This window comes from Girardinichthys multiradiatus, chromosome Y, assembly GCF_021462225.1.
Source record: "Girardinichthys multiradiatus isolate DD_20200921_A chromosome Y, DD_fGirMul_XY1, whole genome shotgun sequence".
NCBI lineage: Eukaryota > Metazoa > Chordata > Actinopteri > Cyprinodontiformes > Goodeidae > Girardinichthys > Girardinichthys multiradiatus.
Genome location: NC_061818.1, coordinates 22,483,401 through 22,503,273, shown reverse-complemented (window position 1 = coordinate 22,503,273; position 19,873 = coordinate 22,483,401). Strand labels below are relative to the sequence as shown.

The following is a 19,873-nucleotide window of genomic DNA, read 5'->3' as shown; positions in this document are numbered from 1 at the left end:
GGAAAATAATTGTTGTTATAGCTCATATTATGAAGGTTTCCTCAAAGATCCGTTGTAGATGCTGATGGCTGTGGGCAGGAAGGATCTCCTGTAGCGCTCCGTCTTACAGCAGATCTGAAGAAGCCTCTGACTGAAGACACTCTGTTGTTGTAGGACAGTCACATGAAGAGGATGCTCAGGGTTCTCCATAATGTTCTTCATTTTGTACAATGATCTCCAGAGGAGTCCCCAGAACAGAGCCAGCCTTCTTTATCAGCTTGTTGAGCTTTTTTAAGTCCCTGGCTCTGATGCTGCTTCCTCAGCAGATGATGGTAGAAGAGATCACACTTTCCACAACAGACTTACAAAATATATGCAGCATCTTGCTGCAAACACTGAAGGATCTAAGCTTCCTCAAGAAGTACAGTCTGATCTGTCCCTTGTAGAAGGCTTCACAGTTGGATCTCTACTCTAGTCTGTTGCTGTCTTATACTCCTCCACCACCTCCATTTCGTCTCCCATGATAGAAATAGTTTTTGACATATTCCTGTTTCTCTTAAAATCTACAATCATCTCCTTTGTTTTATTCACGTTCAACATGAGATGATTGTTTCCACACCATGTCACAAAGTGGTCCACCACCTTCCTGTACTCAGCTTCTTGTCCATCTCTGATCCAGCCCACAACGGCAGAATCATCCGAGTATTTCTGCAGATGACAGGAGTCTGTCTTATAATGGAGGAACGAAGTGTTAAAGAAAAATGTTACAAATCTAGAAAACCAGTTTTAACTAATGCAAAATAATAATGTGGTCTCTCATAAGCAAACCCATAATGCTGAGGTAGAATGTGGGGAAAAGGTTCTGTCCCTATTCTTTTCATTAAAAAATGAAAGCGGCTTGTCATACTGTGAGAATCTCACTCTAGCCCATGCCTAAACTGTACATACTATTTCACTTGCAATTGAAATACTTTGGCACATATACTTTGAAACAAATATGTATGTTAACCCCAAAATATAAATGATGATTAAATAAAGACAACATAGCATGCATTTGTAAGTGCATTTAATGCATTTAATAATATAAATCCAACACTATCCTTATGTTTTCTACAGCCTCTTTATCCTGCAGTTACACCTGCATGTCTGTTTTTGTGTGTCTTTGTGCAAAAGGTTCAAGAGGTATGTATACTTTTGCAAAGCACAATACCTATACTCAAAATCAGCAATGAACAGGCTTGTGAACAGCATTGATACTGCAAAAAGTTTTACAAAGGGGAGAAATTTAAGCAAACTGTGCATCACAGTTATTGTTTAATGTGTTGATTTAATATTTTTTTTAATAAATAAAACCCAATAACACCTTTTTTGATAGTCCTTTAGACAATAGTTGGACAGCAATTAGTTTCAGTTGTTAATATTAAAATTTTTATTTGGGTATTAGCAAATATTTATTCAAATTTTCCATAATCATTTGTTGGAGCTTTTAAACATTTATGGGTTATGTTTTGAACTCCACAGCGAACCTGTTTAATCAGTTAAGCATTTTTAGACGTGAGGATGTAGTGGCAGCAACTGGCCATAAGGGGGAAGCAGCCAATCACAATAATGGAGTCCCCTTTCCATCTGTTAATAACAGAAAGAACTGTGTGTTTGAGGCTGAATCAGATTGGTAAAAAAAAAAAAGAATGATAGTCATTATTAAGAGCATTATGAGACATTTTATCTTTTAAAACCAAAATAAAAGTGTCTACCACACTTAACTAAACCACTTGGATCTATGTGAATAAGCGCCTGCTTTAAGTCAATCTAATTAAATATCTTCCTGGAATATAAATATCTGAGCTGACAAAATCACCAGGTTGTGATGTATATAATAAATTAGATACACATCAGTGATTTCGATTGACATGGCAGAGGATGCATAATCAAAGGGATATCAGATGCCATGATGAGCTCCAAGTTGACCTAAAAATTAAATCAAAGGGCTGATAGAGGAGAGAAGGAAGCAAAATGAAAGGAACATTTGAAAGAGGGGGGTGGGGGTTATTATTTGCAGCAGTCACTCTGCAGGCTTGAAATAGGTCATACCAGAAAAAAAGCAAATGCAAATATGGGAGTATTTTTGTAGGTGTTAGTGTGACATTTTGCTTTACTCATACTTGAACTTTCTTGTTTGTATTTTAAAAAACCTGGACTGTTGTCATCCAGTTCGTATAATTTCCTTTTATCAGACTCAAATATGATTATACATTCATATTATAAATCTTTTCAGCAGCTTTTTTATTGTTTAGGATCTTTTTTAGGCTTTATTGTTTGTTGGGATGCTCTCATGCTTCACGACCTTATGTGAGCTTTTTTTTTTTTTTTTGTTTGCTGTTAAGTGTATTTAATCATGATAGATATATGTTTATTCTTTCATAGTTTTTACCAATCCCAAATACAGCATATGTAAGCCCACCGACTGAACTATATGATTAGTATTAAGCATTTAGTTTATAGTTTGTTTTGTTACTGAGGCAGGTTCTAAAAGATTCACTCTTCATATGTAGGAACTCACTCCCAGCTTTACGTTCAAGGTCTAGGACACTGCCACCTTTGTGAGTCCAAATAAAGACTCCACTCATTTGTGTCCTTGGACGGAAGAAAATCAACACAACATTTCCCTTCAGTCAGATGGAAGCAGGAAAGACATAGTCAAAAGTGCAGAGCTGGGCTTTAAAATGGGGAGAACAAAGGAGGAAATCCTGCCATTCTGAGCGTCCTGCTTCCTGTGACCTTTCACACACACACAAATACATGGTATCACCCTAAAAATCCACCCTGATCACCCTTCATGGCAGGAAGGACATGCTGGGCCTGGTCACATCCTTTGGTTTGGCTACAAGTGTAGAATAATGAGACAATTGAAATTTTATTAAGGTGATAAACCAATGAGTCTCACAATCTATCAAAAATCTATCAATGTCTTAACCTTAAAATCATTCTAAAGGATTAATTTCTAAACTTTCCATTGAGCGGCCTTGATTAAATAAAATAAGCCTGAGGAGATTTCTGTATATTAAAAGAAAACACATAAACAAGCACCTTTCTCCTCTTGCTCTCTGTTTGCTTGCAGTCTTTTACTCTTAACTTTCTACTTTAAATCAGTAGATTTAGTAAATTATCTTTCGTATTTTTAAAAGTTAAATCGCTTTTGAAAGGAGAACCAAACAACGTTAGAAGCTACACTTCTCATGGCAACACAAGCTAATCCGTGAATGTGGGGGCAAATGCTGTGTATGGAAATGACAACATGATTCAAAACAGTGAAAAGACTGACAGAATGCTAACTAGGACCACCAAAAAACACAAAATGCTGATGCAAATGAAAATAAATCAACCAACAGTCCTCCCCAAGAAAGTCCTCTGTGATTTGAGTTTTGAGTGGGGTCCTTGGCGTAGCAGTATTAATCCTCCTCCTCCAGTGGAACACCCGGCAAAGGATGAAAGCGAGTTTATAGCAGGTTACAGAGAAGATGCTGCTCGCAGTGAAAAACACTGTGCAACTACAAGAGGAGAACAGCTAGATGAAAGAACCGCTGAACTCAACTCATAAGAACTTCTACATTCTGGTGGCCGAGGATGACCAGCTGTTGGAGCTCAGAAATGTTACTTTGCACAATTTAACCTAACTGATAGAGGAAATAACTCACCTGAGTGAGGTCTTAAATAGGACTTTACAGGACATATGTCCTGTAAATGACCTTGATCTAATTGTAATAAAGAATGGGTAACAATTTCAATCTCTAATGTCCAAGGCTACTACTTTGATTTAATCTGTCCCATAAAATCCCTATATAATACACGGAAGTGTGTGATTACAATGAAACAAAATGGAAAGATAAATGGACATGAATACTTTTGTAAGTACCACTATACATATACAGATTTTATTATTATTAGGTGCAATGAGAGGGGGAGACATTCAGCAAAGGTCGCAGGGTCCAGGACTCAAACCCTGGACAGCCGCACCGAGGACTATGGCCTCTGCACATGGTCACGCGCCTAGCCCCTACACCACCAGTGTCGCACCCCGGTGGTACCCTTCTTGTAACAAGTTCTTGCCAGAGTGTTGGAGAGGAGAGTAAGGCTGACCTGGAGAAGGCATTCGACCGTGTCCCTCGTGGTGCCCTGTGGAAGACTATCCAGGGGTACAGAGTTAAGGGCCCTTTATTAGGGACCATCCGGTCTCTGTACAAGCAGAGCCGAATATTGATGCCCACGCCTTACTAGCAAACTCACAAAATATTATCCAGATTGGACAAAACCTCTAAGAGGAGTCTGATGAAATACAGATGCTAGAAATTGCCAAAATGGGGTCAAGATTAGAAATTCAATCCAAGATGGCCAACATCCAGTGTCTTGTAGAGCATGGGTGCAAGAGAGTTTTGTGTAGGCTTCAGGAAGTTCAACAAGTGTACCAAATGAGAAGGGGTGAATTTACAAGGGGGCGCTGTGGAGTTATTTCTTTTGTGACTTTTGCAAAGCCGTACAAATAGTAACATTTTACACACGACTGACACGTGTACAAATTTGGTGAGTTTAAATACATGCTTAGGTATCCAATAAGCAGTTATATAATAAAATACATTTAACAGTTAGTCATGAATTATTTAAAACTACAATGGGCTTTCAGGGAAAAATCTTTATATGCTAAGAGACATTTCAGTAGAGATGGAGAAAAATCTTGTGATTTAGCCTGAGAATGTCAGGGGACTGATTGTATGAGTAATTACAAACATGAGGGGCAGGGGGGTTCTAATTGCAAAAGGTGATCACCCTCTGGGCATTCTGTGATGATTGGAGCATATGAAGCGCTTCAACTGCTCAATCAGGTCACGTGAAATCAGTCAGGAGCAGAGCAGACATTTTCCATGATGGTTGGCCTAATCTGCCAGACATGCTCCTCCCTGCAGTACGAGACACATCCCCACATGTTTACTTGAAGCCCCTTGAACTGGGGTCACTTTAGGGCTTCTGTTTGAAATAACCCAAACATCCTTGTCGAGTTTACACACTAAGGAAGCCAAACTGGGTATGTATTGGCTTAAATATTAAAATCTGTTTACTTTTGTTCATTACAGAGGACAACTGAGCCAGACTTAGCTTTTACTCATCACTCATAAACACATAAGCAGGCATTTGCAAGGAGAAATAAATTACAAGAAAGTGGCAGTTTTGTTTTTTTATTAAACAAGAATAGTCTTTTTTTCTGCTGTGAAACATGTAACTTCATGATGAATTCAAACTCATGGTGAATTTGTACTCCGAACTTGGGTCTGGGAGAGAACCAAACTTAACTATGTTGTTGCTGCAAGTCAGAAAACCAGTTGGATTAATGAATTCATGGGACATATAACCAGGCCAACTAATGTTAGCAATATAAGATGAAGACGATGTGGTTCTCATCAATTTATGCATCCAAACTCACTTTTATGTGTTGTGCAACATTTTTTTAGGAACCTTTGATTTCTAACCTGGAATTATGACTTTTTCCATTTTGGATCTTGATCATTATGTAATAATGGAAATCGCAATTCAATTACCTTATTTTTTTTTAACCTTATTAAAAAAAGACAGCAAACTTAAACAATGTAATATGTAAATAATAAATTTTGTTATCCAAATTCAGTTGTTTGTTAATAAAGGTCTAATTGGATGTTATGAGGTTGTTGTTTCCTTTGCAATCAAATAATTGTTGTTGTATGAAGTCAGAAATCATTCAGTTTAGGTAAAATATTACCTGTTTAGTGATTCAGGTTATGGGTTATTCTTTTTAGCCCATTCTTTGGTAATGTTAGCCATGTTACCCATTAGTCACTTTAACCTAATTTTTGTGTTGAAAACTTAACTCAGTGGTCCGGGTTAAACCCATAACAAATCCAGTTGCATTAAATCAACCCAGGACAAGATCATTCAATAGTTGGTTCTGGACTGGGTTAGCAAAATAACCCAATTTGGATTGTTTTGAATCCTACAGTTTTTAGTGTGTGTTCTAAAAAGTTTAAGAACCACTAATGCAACCATTTTACCAAGATATACCCGATACTACGCATACAATCTATTTTCCAGATGCAACAAAGAGCGTTCAAATTGGAACTTGGTGTCCGTTCATTTGCATCAGTCCTCCTAGTATGTAAAGCATCCCCTAATATATGAAGGGGAGAGCAGACAAACTGTTCATTGGTCCAAAACATATAGTCAACTCCAGAAGTTCCATTTACTATAAGGCTGAGTAAAAATACCTTTCTCCCTGGATGCTTTCTTCCTTAATATATTTCATTTTTCATCCATGATTTTCATCCAGATATAATGTCAGGATCTGGGTGTAGGTTTCTTTTCTTTTTCTCTGCTGAACCAGACTGGAGTTTGCTGGACTCAAGATGTTAAATGTATTGTGTAATTATTTGGACTGGCAAAAATAAATAGATTGAGCTCTTCTGTGTCTACTCAGTCCATTTCATTTCAGCATTACCAATTTTAAAGACATGTCAAACTATGGTAAAGAAGACTGTATGTTTGTCTCAAGGATTGTGAATATGAGCCTGATCAAATTTGAAATTGGAGAAAAATGTGTTTTTTTTCATAAACTGAAACAATAAATCTCTCCGGCAAATGAAATTATGACAGACGGATTGATTATTTTATGGCTGGATAATGTCTTTTTTGTTTAGACTAAGACAGAGACATTTTTTTATTTCAAAGTGACACCTATGAATAAACAAATGAATAAATTTAAACATCTGTTCATGCTTGACCACTGGAGTAATGCGCACAGGAAACGAGACCCCCTCCTTGCCTGTGGAAGAAGAAATGCTATAATTGAAGACACGTGTGTCAGATACAAACTCTGCAAATATCTCTGAATGTGGATGTCATCCAGAAGTGCCCAAAATCCAAACTGGAAATTTTGTTTCACACTGTCGCCTGTGACCTATTTGTGAGTCTGCATTCTACATACTGGCCAGCAGCAATTTGCGCAGTTGAGTACTTAAATTAATTTGATGAATCACTTTTGGAGACATTCCTAAGCACCAGTGCCTCACAGCATCCTCAAATAGCTTTCTATAGTGGATATAAAATATGTTGCATATTTGACACTAAAATGAAATATAAATCCTGAGACATCAAAAAACTAAATACAAGAGTTTTGCTGTTAAATGCCTAGTACATTGCTTTTAATAATATACATTTTGTAAAGCTATTTAACTGCTGGATTACCAAGTTAAAGATGTACTTCTATTAATAAAAAAAAATACATATATTGTTCTAAATCTAAACAGATAAAACCTGACACAACATATAAAGATAAGAGTTACCTTGTTCAGGGAGCACTTCAAGTTTTAAAAGGCTAAACTGTATAATACAGAGAAATCTAATATGAAATTGGGAACTGTCCTTTACCTTGTGGCATTGCACTATGATAAACTTGATTTTTGATCCCTAAACAGTCACCCAGTCATTTTGCTCCTGTGAGTGCTTAGCACATGTTGTGGCTGATGCTGTTTAATATTTTTATATAGTGCACTGTTGTTGGTTTTTCTTTCTGTTTATTCATAGTTGGACAATAAATAAATTGTGTTTACTAACTGATAGAAGGTTGTGAAAGTAACAGAAGTGTATGCGAGAATAGACAGTGGCTCTGATGATGAGCAAATGTGGTCTTAACACTGGTAAGTATTGGTTTCATTCAAATTTCCACGTAAAATAAAGCCATTCTATACATATTTTTTCCCCTACTATATAGTATGCATTTGATCATTTTATGTCCATTTGCTCTTTTCCCAATAAGATTTTTTTTTTTTTGCTGAAAACAAAAAGCCAAATGCATGACCCGGCTTCTTGAGGACAATGTTTGGTGTTATTGCTGATATTGTCAGCAAATAATGCATTATTATAGTGGCAATTCTGAAATAAAAAAGCTAACAAAAATCAAACCACAAAACTGACCAAAATGTGACAAGTTTACACTATTTATAAGGGTAAACGCTGCTTTGAGTCACGTGACGTCTGATTGACGCTGTGCAACAGAACTGCGATTGGATTAACACCTATATTTACAAAAAACAATCTGCAATTAGTTTCCTAAAGGAATACTCCAAAGTAAAAGCGTCAGTGTCGAGAATCCATCGCCTACTACATGCAGTGCGTCCCATTGCTTTTATTCTGATGCCAGTCCACTCCACAGCGGACTTTATTTCCGTTCAGAGCGTGGACAGCTTTGCTGCAGTCGTGTCATCGGCCGCTCTCCAGATACTAGTGGAGTGAAGGCGTATTTAGAGGGATAACTTGGCCTCTGTGATCCTAAAGACAATCTGCCGCCGCTGCAGAGACCTGTCGCTCAGTGCCGAACGGACACAAGGGGCCCGGAGGACGGGACCTGGGACTGTGTGTAAGGGGTAAATGGCCACAATATGTTCTGAGGGGAGACGCTCCTGCCTGTGAGACTACTTGAGCACCCAATGCGTTCTGGAAAATAGGACGTTCATCCGGGAGTAATTTAGACGCATTGGAAGTTTTTCTGAACAATTTGTCTGGTTTGGACGCTGCAGACATGGACGAGGATAACCAAGGTAGACTCAGTTATTTCATTAAATGAATATCTCTGTTTATAATAAATACACGCTGCACCACAACATAAATAGTTTTCTTTTCCCGGACTGACATCCTAAATGGATATGCTTGTGTTATTTTCATGCAGAGAAGGTTTCAGGTTCACTTTCACAGGCTCCCTCCCTGTGCTGGATGGGTTTAATTAGGGAATAAAGGCTGACCCAAACTTGACAGGTGATGATTAAGACTCAGCAAGGCCATCAAGTGTGAATGGATAAGTATGCATGATTGACAGAGCATTACTGTCATGACTGAAGGCAGTCAGCGCTAAAGTTAATGGACTTGTGTGTCTGTGCCTTTGCCAGCTGTGCTGCTGGCGTTGCTTTGGCCCCAACAGGTCTCCTTATGGTCACCAGAGCATATAGCTGTTGAGGGTGGATTTATTTACTAACTTGAAGATCTTCAAGGCAAGGCATCCCAAAGAGATGCTTGGAAAATATCAGTAATTTTGTAGACTATACAGGTCAATTTTTGGATGTGTAGCACACTTGTAAACTAAATGCAGATGTGCAAGCCCTACTCCTCTGACTAAACGGTATGCAATGAAACTTGATCCATAAATATTTGTATTGTAACGAAATATCCTGCAGACATGGCCAGTTTAGTAACAGCTCCTCCTAGCTTGTTTTGGCAGAGGCTATATAAGTCTAAAAATCTAAACATTTAATAAACATCTTTTATTAGCAGTTTTTTAAAGTTCTGGTCAAAAGCATTCAGGCCTATGACACTTTTTCACATTTTGTCTTGCTGTAACCATAAACCACTGTGTTTCTTTGGGGTTTTATAAGGCAGACCAACACAAAGTAGGGCATACTTGTGAAGAGGGAGGATAATAGGAGAATGTTAGATTGTTAGATTAAATCTTAGAAGTCTGGCATCCATTTAGACCTCATTTATCTGATACTCCTAAATAAAATCTGTTGCAATCAGCTGTCTTATTATTTCAATAATTGATTATTCATGATTAATCCGATTTATTGTTTCAGTCCTACTGCAGAGATTATTAGTTTAGGGGGGAGACTGTTGACAGGACAACAAATATTTACGGTACAATGGCAAAAAGAAAGCCATAGTGAAATAAAGGTTTGCTACAGGCCTTATAGGGGACATAGGAAAATGTGGAAGAAGGTACTCCTGTCAGATGAGAGCAACATTGAACTTTTTGGCCTACATGCAAAATGCACATCTGCATTTCCTTCATGCTATGTATGAAGGAAAATTAACCACACTATAACCATTCACGTGGTGAAACATGGCAGTGGCAGCATCATGCTGTGGGGATGTTTTTCTTCAGCAGGGATAGGAAAGCAAGGCAGGTTTGATAGGAAAGTGGATGGAGCTAAATACAGGGAAGTCATGAAAGAAAACCTGTTATAAGCTGTAATAGGCTTGAGACTGGGGTGGAAGTTCATCTTCCAGTAGGATAACAACCCTAAACATCCAACAACACAATAGTTGAAGCTGAGATAGTTTAAAGCATATTTATGTATGGCCCATTCAAGGTCCAGACTGTTCAAAGAAGTGCTCCATCTAATCTGAATGAGCTTGAGCCATTTTGTGAGAAAGAAGAATGAGCAACATCTCAGTCTGTATATGTGCAAAGCTGATAGACAATACCCCAAAAGACCCACAGCTGTAACTGAAGCGAAAGGTGGTTCTATTAAGGATTGACTCAGAGGAGCTGAATACAACCAGGTATGTATTTTCTCTTACTTTACAATAATGTGCTACTTCGTGTCGGTCTGTCACTTAAAACCCTGATGAGACATTGTAGCTGTAATGTGAATAGATTAAAAGTTAACGGGGTGTGAATGCTTTTGCCATGTACTCCTAACAGGAACAAGCAACTAAAGTGTACCAATCTGATTCCAGGGGTGACCTGTTCCACCCAACTGGCCCCGCTCCTAACTTAGCAAACTCTATTGAGCCAGGTTATTGTTACCTGCACATAATCTGCAAGTGAGGCATACTTACTCTAGTGATCTCTCCTTTATTCATCAGAGGTTGTTTTGCACCAAGTGTTCACTTCTTGCAAAGTTGCGGGATAGGACTAATTGCGGGAGTGATGCATATGTTACACCTGGGCGTAACACTGGGATTGTGCTGTGTACACCCTGCCTGGCTTTCATTGGTGGTGCATATCAACTCGGCCCCCTCAGAGAGATATACGCTTGCTGTGATGATGAACAGGAAGAGCTGACAACAGCCCGGAGCGTGTAAACACATTGTCACAAATTCACAACAGCAGGATAAAACACAGAAGTGATATTCTGTTTGCTCTGAAGGCTGATATACAAATGCATGGGTAGTGACCAGGAATGTCTATGCAAAAGTGTCATGTGGAATATGTAATTCACCACATGCAGCAAAATATGCTACGGAGCTCCAATTTTGCTTTTATTTCGTCTTCATGTGCCTTAATTTTGTTCTTATAATTTGAACAAGCTCGTATCAAGCACGCCTACACCAGAGACAGCAACAGAACAGGATCTGTGAGGGGGTTCGGACCAAAGTACAGAATGGAGAGTCATGCTGGGTACGATTACAGCGTTGAGCCCATACAGAGCGACACTGAAAGTAGGTGGCAGCATGGCTGACAAGGTTCAGTGTGTGACTGTCATCACCCCAAATGTGGCTTACACTTCTCCAGGCTACAATTTCAGAGCGAGGGAGGACTGAGGAGTGACAGACATAATGAGGTATGGAGTGTCACAGAGAGAACAGAGCGAGAGGTGGCTGAGCATAGAAAAGCACGTGCGACCACACAGGGTGTAGTGTAGTTGTAGTAACAGAGATGGTGAGATGTGTTTTTCTGTTTGAGGAGGAGGCAGGATGCAGTGCCAGAACCAAGATGGAAAATTGCCCATGAAGTTTGCAGCAATGCCAAGCGAAAGGCAGTGAGGGAGAGATGCAATGGGCTGGATATTCTTACTGAATTTGCCTTTGAGAAGCACCAGTGAGACTCTCAAGGCTGACGGAAAATTAAGAGTCAGCCTAACCCAAATAATTATTGTTTTTCTGAATCCGGCTCCCCGGCGCGGCCTTGACGGCTGGCTATCTTCAACTTCTCCTGGAAGTTATGTAAACATGATGCTCTGCTCCCTCTGCCCCCTCCCTTCCCTGAGGACACCTGTGGACCTGCTCAGAACTTTGTGGCCGGTTGATGTACATTCCAACGAACCATCAAGGACAATGGCCTCTGTGACAGTGCTTCATGGACTTACTTGCACACACTCACTTGCACACACACACATGCTCAAGATAAACATATGCACCCCCTCACACCACCTTCACCGTTCCCAGCATGATGTTGTTTTGTAAATTTGTTGCTTCTTTGTGCTGAGGTTTTTTTGCAATCTTAAACTGTATCCTGCTAAGGATAAAGTGTGAAATATGATTTTTTTTCCCTCTACTTGCCTAATGTGGCCTCTTTTCTCATCTAGCAAGGGCAGCGCCTGTGAGTGGGCAGCAAAGCCTCGGTGACCCGTCCCCCCTTGTCTTGTGTCATGATGTATGTTTGGATGGGTTGTACTGGAATTCTAATTTCCCCTCGGGGATAAATAAAGTATCTTTGAATTGAATTGAATTGAATTGAACCAATTCTGCAGTGTTTCTGTCAGTAAAAGTCCCTCTGCTCTATTGTAATTAACTTAGTGAACAGCAAGTGGCCATCCAAGACCATCTCTCAAACCAGGTCAGGCCTTCAACAGGGATTCATTTCTATTTCAGTTTTTCCCTTCATGATTTTAACTTTAGCCTGAAATATTATCTTGGAAAATGATTTGTGAAACCAGTATCGTATGTTTTTAGTCATGCAAGTAACAGAGCTATATCTTTAGGGTGTTCCATTTATCTAGAATATACTGCCATTAAGCTTTAGGACTCCAATAATTCCCAGTTCCAGTGTTTTTGACAGTTTCCAAATCCAATTGCATTCCTGTTGGTTTAATCTCCATTTTAGCTTATTTTACTCTTTCCTTTATGTTAAGAAAAAGTAGAGTAGCTCATCCAATAAAGATGGTGTTTGTGATTTGTTTCCCACCTTCATCTGTCCACCTGTCCAAGTGTCCGTAAGGAAGAGTCTTACCTAAAACATTTGTAAGTCTACTTTTGTCTCCTTCCATTGATGACAAAATAAATGCTCTCCCTGTGTTTCTTTCCTTTTCTGTTATCCATCATGCGAGTATTGGTCATTTCAATATTTTGACATTTCAAACATTTCAGTTTTGGTTATTTCTTACATATTTTCCACAGGATATTAGAGGACATTTCATATGTGTTTTGTCAACTGATCATTTAAAGTAATTTCCTATAATTTACTTACGGTCTATCATCAGGTCACTCAGAGTTATTTGAGTTTAAGCAGGCCATATTTAATAAGAATAACTTGACTCACATGCAGATCAGAACCACAATCAATGGAAATCAGCTGCAATATACACTAAAAGTCAAAAGATTTACTAAATTGGTCTCTATATTTTTATTTTTCTATTAACATTGTAGATTCTCACCAAAGGCAACAAAACTGAATGAACATATAAGGAATCATGTAGCAAACAAAAAATCGTAAAAAAACCCCGAAAAACCCAAAAACTTTAAATATGTTTTATATTTTAGATTCCTTAAAGTAGCACCCTTTGCTGTGATGACTGAAATATTAACCTTTAGCCGTCTCTCAGTGAACCTCCGGGAAGTTCTTTCAAGACTCTTTGGAAAACCATTTCAGGTGACCACCTCATGCAGCTCATGGAAAGAATACCAAGAGAGCAAAGCAGTCATCAAAGCAAAGGGTGGCTATTTTGAAGAATCTAGTATAGAAAAATGTTTAGAGTTATTTCACACTTTTTGTTTACTACATAATTCCATGTGTGTTCATTCATTGTTTTGATGCCTTCAGTGAGAAGTCATCAAACTTAGATCCTTCCCTTAACTCTGAGATTTCCAAAAGACTGCAGACGTTTCTAAAAACCTGTTCCCTAACAGATGGAGATTACAAGATCAGAAAGGTAAAACAGAGCAACATAGCAGTACTCTATTCAGCCTTCCTGTTATCTGCTTTAAATCTCACTCTCCCTTGCAGCCTGAATGAGTGTGGACTTGTCTTGGCATGAAGCAGAAAAAAACAGCTTCCTTTTTAAATAGCTTCTTACACCTTGTGCACCAGCTGTGACTTATAATTCAACGTCTTACTGATGCAAAAATCAGCCAACTGTGAGAGGGTTGTTGTCAGTGCAACTTGGTAGTGCTAATGTGCAACAGTTAAGTAGGTGTGTATGAACTGGTTTGTTAGCAGAAATGGAAATAGGTTAAAATTGTAACAAATGGATATGAAACAGGGGCTTGAGTTGGTGAGGGGTTGGAGTTAACATATCTGTGTATTGTGTTTTTTTGATGTATCTCATGCAACCCAACTGTATGGTTTTTGGTCTTGGTAGAATAAGTGAAACTGATCAAGTTTTCTAGAAACAAGCTCTTAAGTATCTGGTTTGAATGCGTAACCTTCAGCAACACAATGGCTTCTTCCATAGGTCTACTTGAATGTTCCGCGGACAAACAAAAGTCAACAAAGTTTTGTTAAAGTAAAGCCTGTCAGACAGAGCAGGCAAAATGTAACATCCTGTAATGCATTTTTGTTCTGCTTGATCAACTGTGATTGTCCTTCAATGCACACACCTACTCTGCTCCGGCCCCTTCTGTGTCCACTTTTAATTACCACTTGAGCTGTGGAAGCAAATTACAAACAATACTCTTGGTTTTTATGCTAAACTCTTATTTCCCTACTCTGATTCTGGCTACAGATCGCTATGTGTACATCCTGGGAAATAAGCCATTTAAAGTTTGGAGCTTTTTGTGTGCTTTAGCGTGGTTTGTGGGGTTTTATGGCACATTACAGGCTAACTCGCACTGCTATTAGCTTGGCATTAAGATCTTAGTTATTCATTTGCAAGCAGGCCAACAGCTTCTTGCTTAAGGAAAATAAAATCATTTTGTAAAGTAGTAAACAGAGGGACATCCTGAAGCAATAAAAGAAGCAAATGATACTTTTTCTTTTCTTTTCCACGCTTGAACTCTTTAGGAGGGTTTCACCTGGTTCACTGCATCAAAAGGAATCTAGAGAACTGCGTCATTCAGGAAGCTGATAGAAGGAGGCATGCAGACAGAGTCTGTGTGCTGCCTGTGAAAAAACATGAGAGACCTGCAGGATGTCAGGGAGCAACAGTGGAGCATGTAGTTCAGACGTGGGTTTCATTGAAGTAATGCACAAAACACGAGGGGGCCTAACTAAACCAAAGTTTTAGTCCCTTTCACTCACTACAGTCAGCTGCACGTGTTTATAAAAGTTTTTCTAGTTAAGACACTAGGTTGAATTCTGAATATGGTTCAAATTTGACCTTCACGATTTTAACAAGCATGAAACAATTACTGAGGAGCATTACAAGGCACCAAAAGCTTTAGTCTCCTTGATTACTTAAGAAGGCATCATGATAATCACAAAATTACTTATTTTTTTCTTAAAACGAATGCATTTGCTCTTTAACCCTCTAAAATTATTCTTGCTTCTTCTATTTACACATTTTGTATGGTTAAAACAAATAATATACAAACTCTTACTTTTAACACTGTCAAAACTGCAAAGAAAATGTATTTGGGACTTGGCCCTGGGCTAATTTCTGGTATCAAGGCATACCAAGGTTTTAAAAGGTTTTAGTTTCAAAGCTTCTAAAACTTCCCATTGTCCCATTTGAGCTGTTTAGAGTTGTTTATCAGATTTAATGAGATGCCAGAAAAGGCACTGGAATAAATATTTTGAAATATGTTTTTTTATACTATTAGTCAGATAATGTTATATATTTTTGGTTTTAAGTTCCTGTGTTATACCATTAAATTTTTTTTTTCTGTAGGCTACCTCACTGTGACTGTGCCATGCCTATTTTTGACGGTTAGGTAATATGACTTCTTATGGCCAAAACCTGAATAAACGCCACCCAAAAGAAGGTGGATTTTTTAATAAAATGCTAGACTTCCAACAAAAGTAAATCCAAAATAAGGTTTCCCAATATCTTGGTGGGTAGATTCATATTACTAGAGAAAAATGTGTTTTCTTTTATTCTTTAACTCTTCTGCTTGTTTCACCCCCAAAATCTATCCTTAGACCTGTGCAATGTGAAACCAACATCTTTAGAGGTTCCTGCGGGATGGTTGCATTTTCTTACCAGCATGACTCACCTCTGGTAAACAGTTTGTCTTGTCCTCTGTTTTAATAGTTATCGCTCTTCTTTCATGCTGGTAGCTGTACACCAGCAGTCAGACTCAACATGGCTCTGTCGCTGCCTTGACATTTGGTGAGGAGATGTTAAAGATGTCTGGCTTTGGCTGGAAGCTCAGCGGAAGTGCGTGCGTTTCATCTCTAACCAAAAGGCCAGTTAACACAAAGGGCCCGTTGTTAAGCTTTGCTTTCAAAAAGATATCTGATTGCACATGATAATTGCCCATGAGGTTAAATAGATGATTCATATGGGATTCTGCAGGCTTTTACAACTGATTGACCCATATGGTAATCAAATTTCTGGGTATGCCTGCTTCTGTGCATTTGTCTTTGGTTCAAAAGGAAGCCAATGTAAATTTTGGAGCCAGGTTCTGCTTTGTAAACAACTTTAAGTCACTTCTATTAGGTGACTGATGGCTAGACTTAATATTTATGTGAAGAAGTGGAGGGGGAAAAAAACAGCGCAAGGGTTTTCAAGTAAGTTTGAGTTTCCTCTTCATCAGCCAGAGCTGACCCACAGCCCAACACAGTCACACACTGGATTCTTTGTAACTTCAAGAATATCAAGGGGCTCATTGACGGCATGCAAACAGGGTTAATTTTCTTTTGCAAAGAGGAAGCAGTGCTTGCACAAAACTCCCAAAAGTCATACGCAGAAATAAAATTTGGACAAGTAGCAGAGCTAGCAGGAAAGGGAGTGCTGGGACAGTTATGTAAGAGCACAAATATTGTTTAACCTACAGGAAAATGGTGTATCCCTCTGAGACTTTGCACAAATGCAACAGATTATTAGGATGCCAATAGTAGACCCTGACCTTCACTGATGACTGGATTTTGGGGGCTTGATTTGGATGCTGGTGGAGACAAAAAAATCAAAGCTGATAATAAATTGACTGATACTCTGCCTCTATACATACATTTACAGGAGTGTGCAAAAGTTGTTGGAGCAGGGATACATCTGAAACCTGCAGGACAGTGACTCTCGAAGACTGGGGTTGAAGACTTGTACTCTGTCAGGTTTAGCTGCATCCATCTTCCCATCAATTGAGATCAGCTTCCCTGTCCCCCTGAAGGAAAGCATCTCAACAGCATGATTCTGCCACCTCTGTGTTTTACTGTGAGGATCGTGTGTTCAGGTTGTGGGGCAGTACCAACTGTCATTTACTAATTAGGTGGCTTCTGAAGTCAGTTGGTTATTTAGAGAGATCATTGTAACATTTTCAGATTTATATTTGTAAAAACAACAACAAAAACCTAGATCAATTTCCTTCCACTTTACACTTATATGCTGTTTTGTGTTGGTTTTATTACATTTCCTCAAAAAAAGCTGAAGTTTGTGGTTATAATGTGACAAAATATGAAAAAACAGGGTTTTCAAACACAATGTGGGAGGGCTTTAAAAAGCAGCCAGGCACACAGGGAAACTTCTCCATAAGCATATGATGTACACGTGATGGGCTCTATCAGACTGGATGAGACCCACCGAACTGGTTAGATTCTCTCCAAAAGCCCAATTGAAACAGACGTATACCATCGCACTGGACGTATACTCTCCACTGCATTTAAATCACAAATAGGAGGAGTGCAGTGCAATTTTGGTCTGAATAAAAGGGACCACATACTTATACTATATTATAGTTTTATAACAAGTAACTTTTATTCAGTTACTCTTATGCTACAGATAGACGTATGAATTTAGAGCTTTAATGGGAACTCAGACCCCTTCTTATGAAAACACAGTCTGCAGAACACATACAGACAGATCCTTCATCATAGTTTTACTAAAACAAAGTTTCAAATTCCAGTTTAATTTTCTATTTATCTATTCAACTCTTGGACATCCAGTTTACGTATTTGGAAAGGCCCTGGCCACCCTCTAGCCTCTCACAGCCTACTCGCCCACCCACTTCCAAGGCCTGATAGACCAATCAGCTAGTCTAGCTTTCTAGATCACATTAGTAACACTTAGTGAATTAGTAACATGGTTAATGTGTCAGTAAACTATAGCAGAACTCCCCTAATCTGTGCAGAATCAGAATCAGAAAAGCTTTATTGCAGTGGTCCAAGTTTAATTTCCTGCCAAGTCTTGTTAGCTGTAAGATCCTAAACTCTTAATGCTTTCATAGTGGGTATAATTGCATTGCTGCTGCACTGAAAAGATTTGACGTTGTTACAGTCATCAATGACTGTACTATTATGGAAGGCAGCAGTGCTCTGTTTCTGAGGAGCACAGACTCTTGAGCAACCTGTTTCTGTGTATTTTTACCTGTGTGTGTTTGCAGTGTTATGTTTATATATGCTTGGTAGATGGAGATGAAGAAGTGCAGCAGTAGAATAGTTTAAAAGTGCGACTGACAGCTGCAGTCAGATCCCTAAAGTAGGTTAGTAGTACAAAACTCATCTCGGCTATGCATGTCCCGTTCTTCCCTTATTATTTATATAAGTTCGTACGTAAAACTAAATGTATATGCATGGCTGTCAGGGCTTACATGTATTTACTTTGTGGGGGCATGTTCTCCCTGAGAGGATTAGTTGGAGACAAATGGGTCGGGGACTCTTGCGCTTGTTGTGATTTTTACATACTTGCACATGGATACATATAGTCATGGCTTAAAGAATAGACACCTACTTTAAATTCTGGGATTTTACACGTTTTGATCTATAAGGAGTTTTACAACCACCTTTTGCCGTTAGATGACACTTATTTTATTTGTATAACGATTCACAAGGTTGGGTCAAGCAGAAAAAGGGATTTTTTTTTTTTTGTATAACCACTCTACATCATCCAGGGTCCCAGGTCCTATCTTATGCTTTCTTCATTTTAGCTCACCTCACAGGCTTTCTACAGGATTTAGGTCTTCAGACTGACTTGGTCATGGAGGAAGTTCACTTCAGTTTACTGGCAGAGTCCACCAGAATTGTATTTCAAATGTCCTGGTATTTCAATGGAAAATCAAGCCATGCACTTCATGGCCTTTTAAAGATAATCTGGCCCCTTTGATATGCCCCTTTTCAATTGGCTCCATTTAGCCCGGCTCCATTCTTTGCAAGCGTTTGCATTACTCTTTTTGTACCAACCTTTTTGGAGTGGAGTGGAGCCGTGTCGAAAAGGGGCATTAATGATTTGGCGAGAGCTAAGTAGACTAAACTTTAATCTATTACAGAGTTGTTTACCACAGTTCCAGTTATCTGGATTTTTTTAAATTATTGCTGTATAAGCAAATGTTTTCAAGTAACTTTTTTCTTTTAGCAGTTTTCTGACCTATGAAGAACAACACAAAACGTCCTTTTTTTTAAGTCGTACGTTCTTTTGTATTTGCCATTTTGAAGATTGGCTATGACAAATAGACTTTGTGTTGCATTATTTTTATTTCCAAAGAAACCGGAAGTCATGGATTAATATTTCTTAGACAATCCGATTAACTGAAAAAATAAAGCATTTAAAAAGATACCCCTATCAAATGTATTTTGTGAGTTCCCAATATGTGTGGCTCCAATGATTTTGTAATAAATTATTGCTTAACATAAAATTACATTTCTAAATGTCTCAATGTGCCCAGATTAAAGATTGGAAATTTTTGATTTTTTTCAGTGTTTTTTTTTTACACCTCTAATGCAATTAGGTGCTGAGGTTGCTGTACATGCTCACAAAAAAAAGAGTGGAAAAAGCACAATACCTCCCTTTTGTTTTCTGTTTTTCAAATGATTTATGACACCTTTTAAAGACTTTTTTTTTCCTTTTCCCTAACCCTCTAGATACTTGTATTGTTTTCAAAGAAAGTTGGTTATTGTTGTTGCTCTAAAGACTGTGAAATATTAAATTAATAGCCTTGAAGGTGAGGAGCTCAAGAAACCAGAAGGGTACTGATAAACATGTGTTTCCAGCAGGACAGTGGCAGCTAAAATCATGACCCCTCTTGAGGAACCCTTACCCTCTATTTGCTCTTATGAATACATAAATGTTTTCTGCCT

The 19,873-nt window shown here is 38.5% G+C and overlaps 1 protein-coding gene across 2 annotated transcripts in view; it reads left to right on the top strand.

The window, feature by feature from the left end:
* Positions 1 to 8,263: 8,263 nt before the first annotated feature.
* The window catches only part of LOC124863764 (cytohesin-3-like), a 45,347-nt gene continuing 33,737 nt past the window's right edge, over positions 8,264 to 19,873 (top strand). For both annotated transcript variants that reach the window (XM_047358235.1, XM_047358234.1), the window contains exon 1: positions 8,264 to 8,594. In XM_047358235.1, coding sequence (XP_047214191.1) covers positions 8,576 to 8,594 — 19 coding nt within the window. In that variant the 5' untranslated portion in view covers positions 8,264 to 8,575. The remainder of the gene's footprint in view (positions 8,595 to 19,873) is intronic.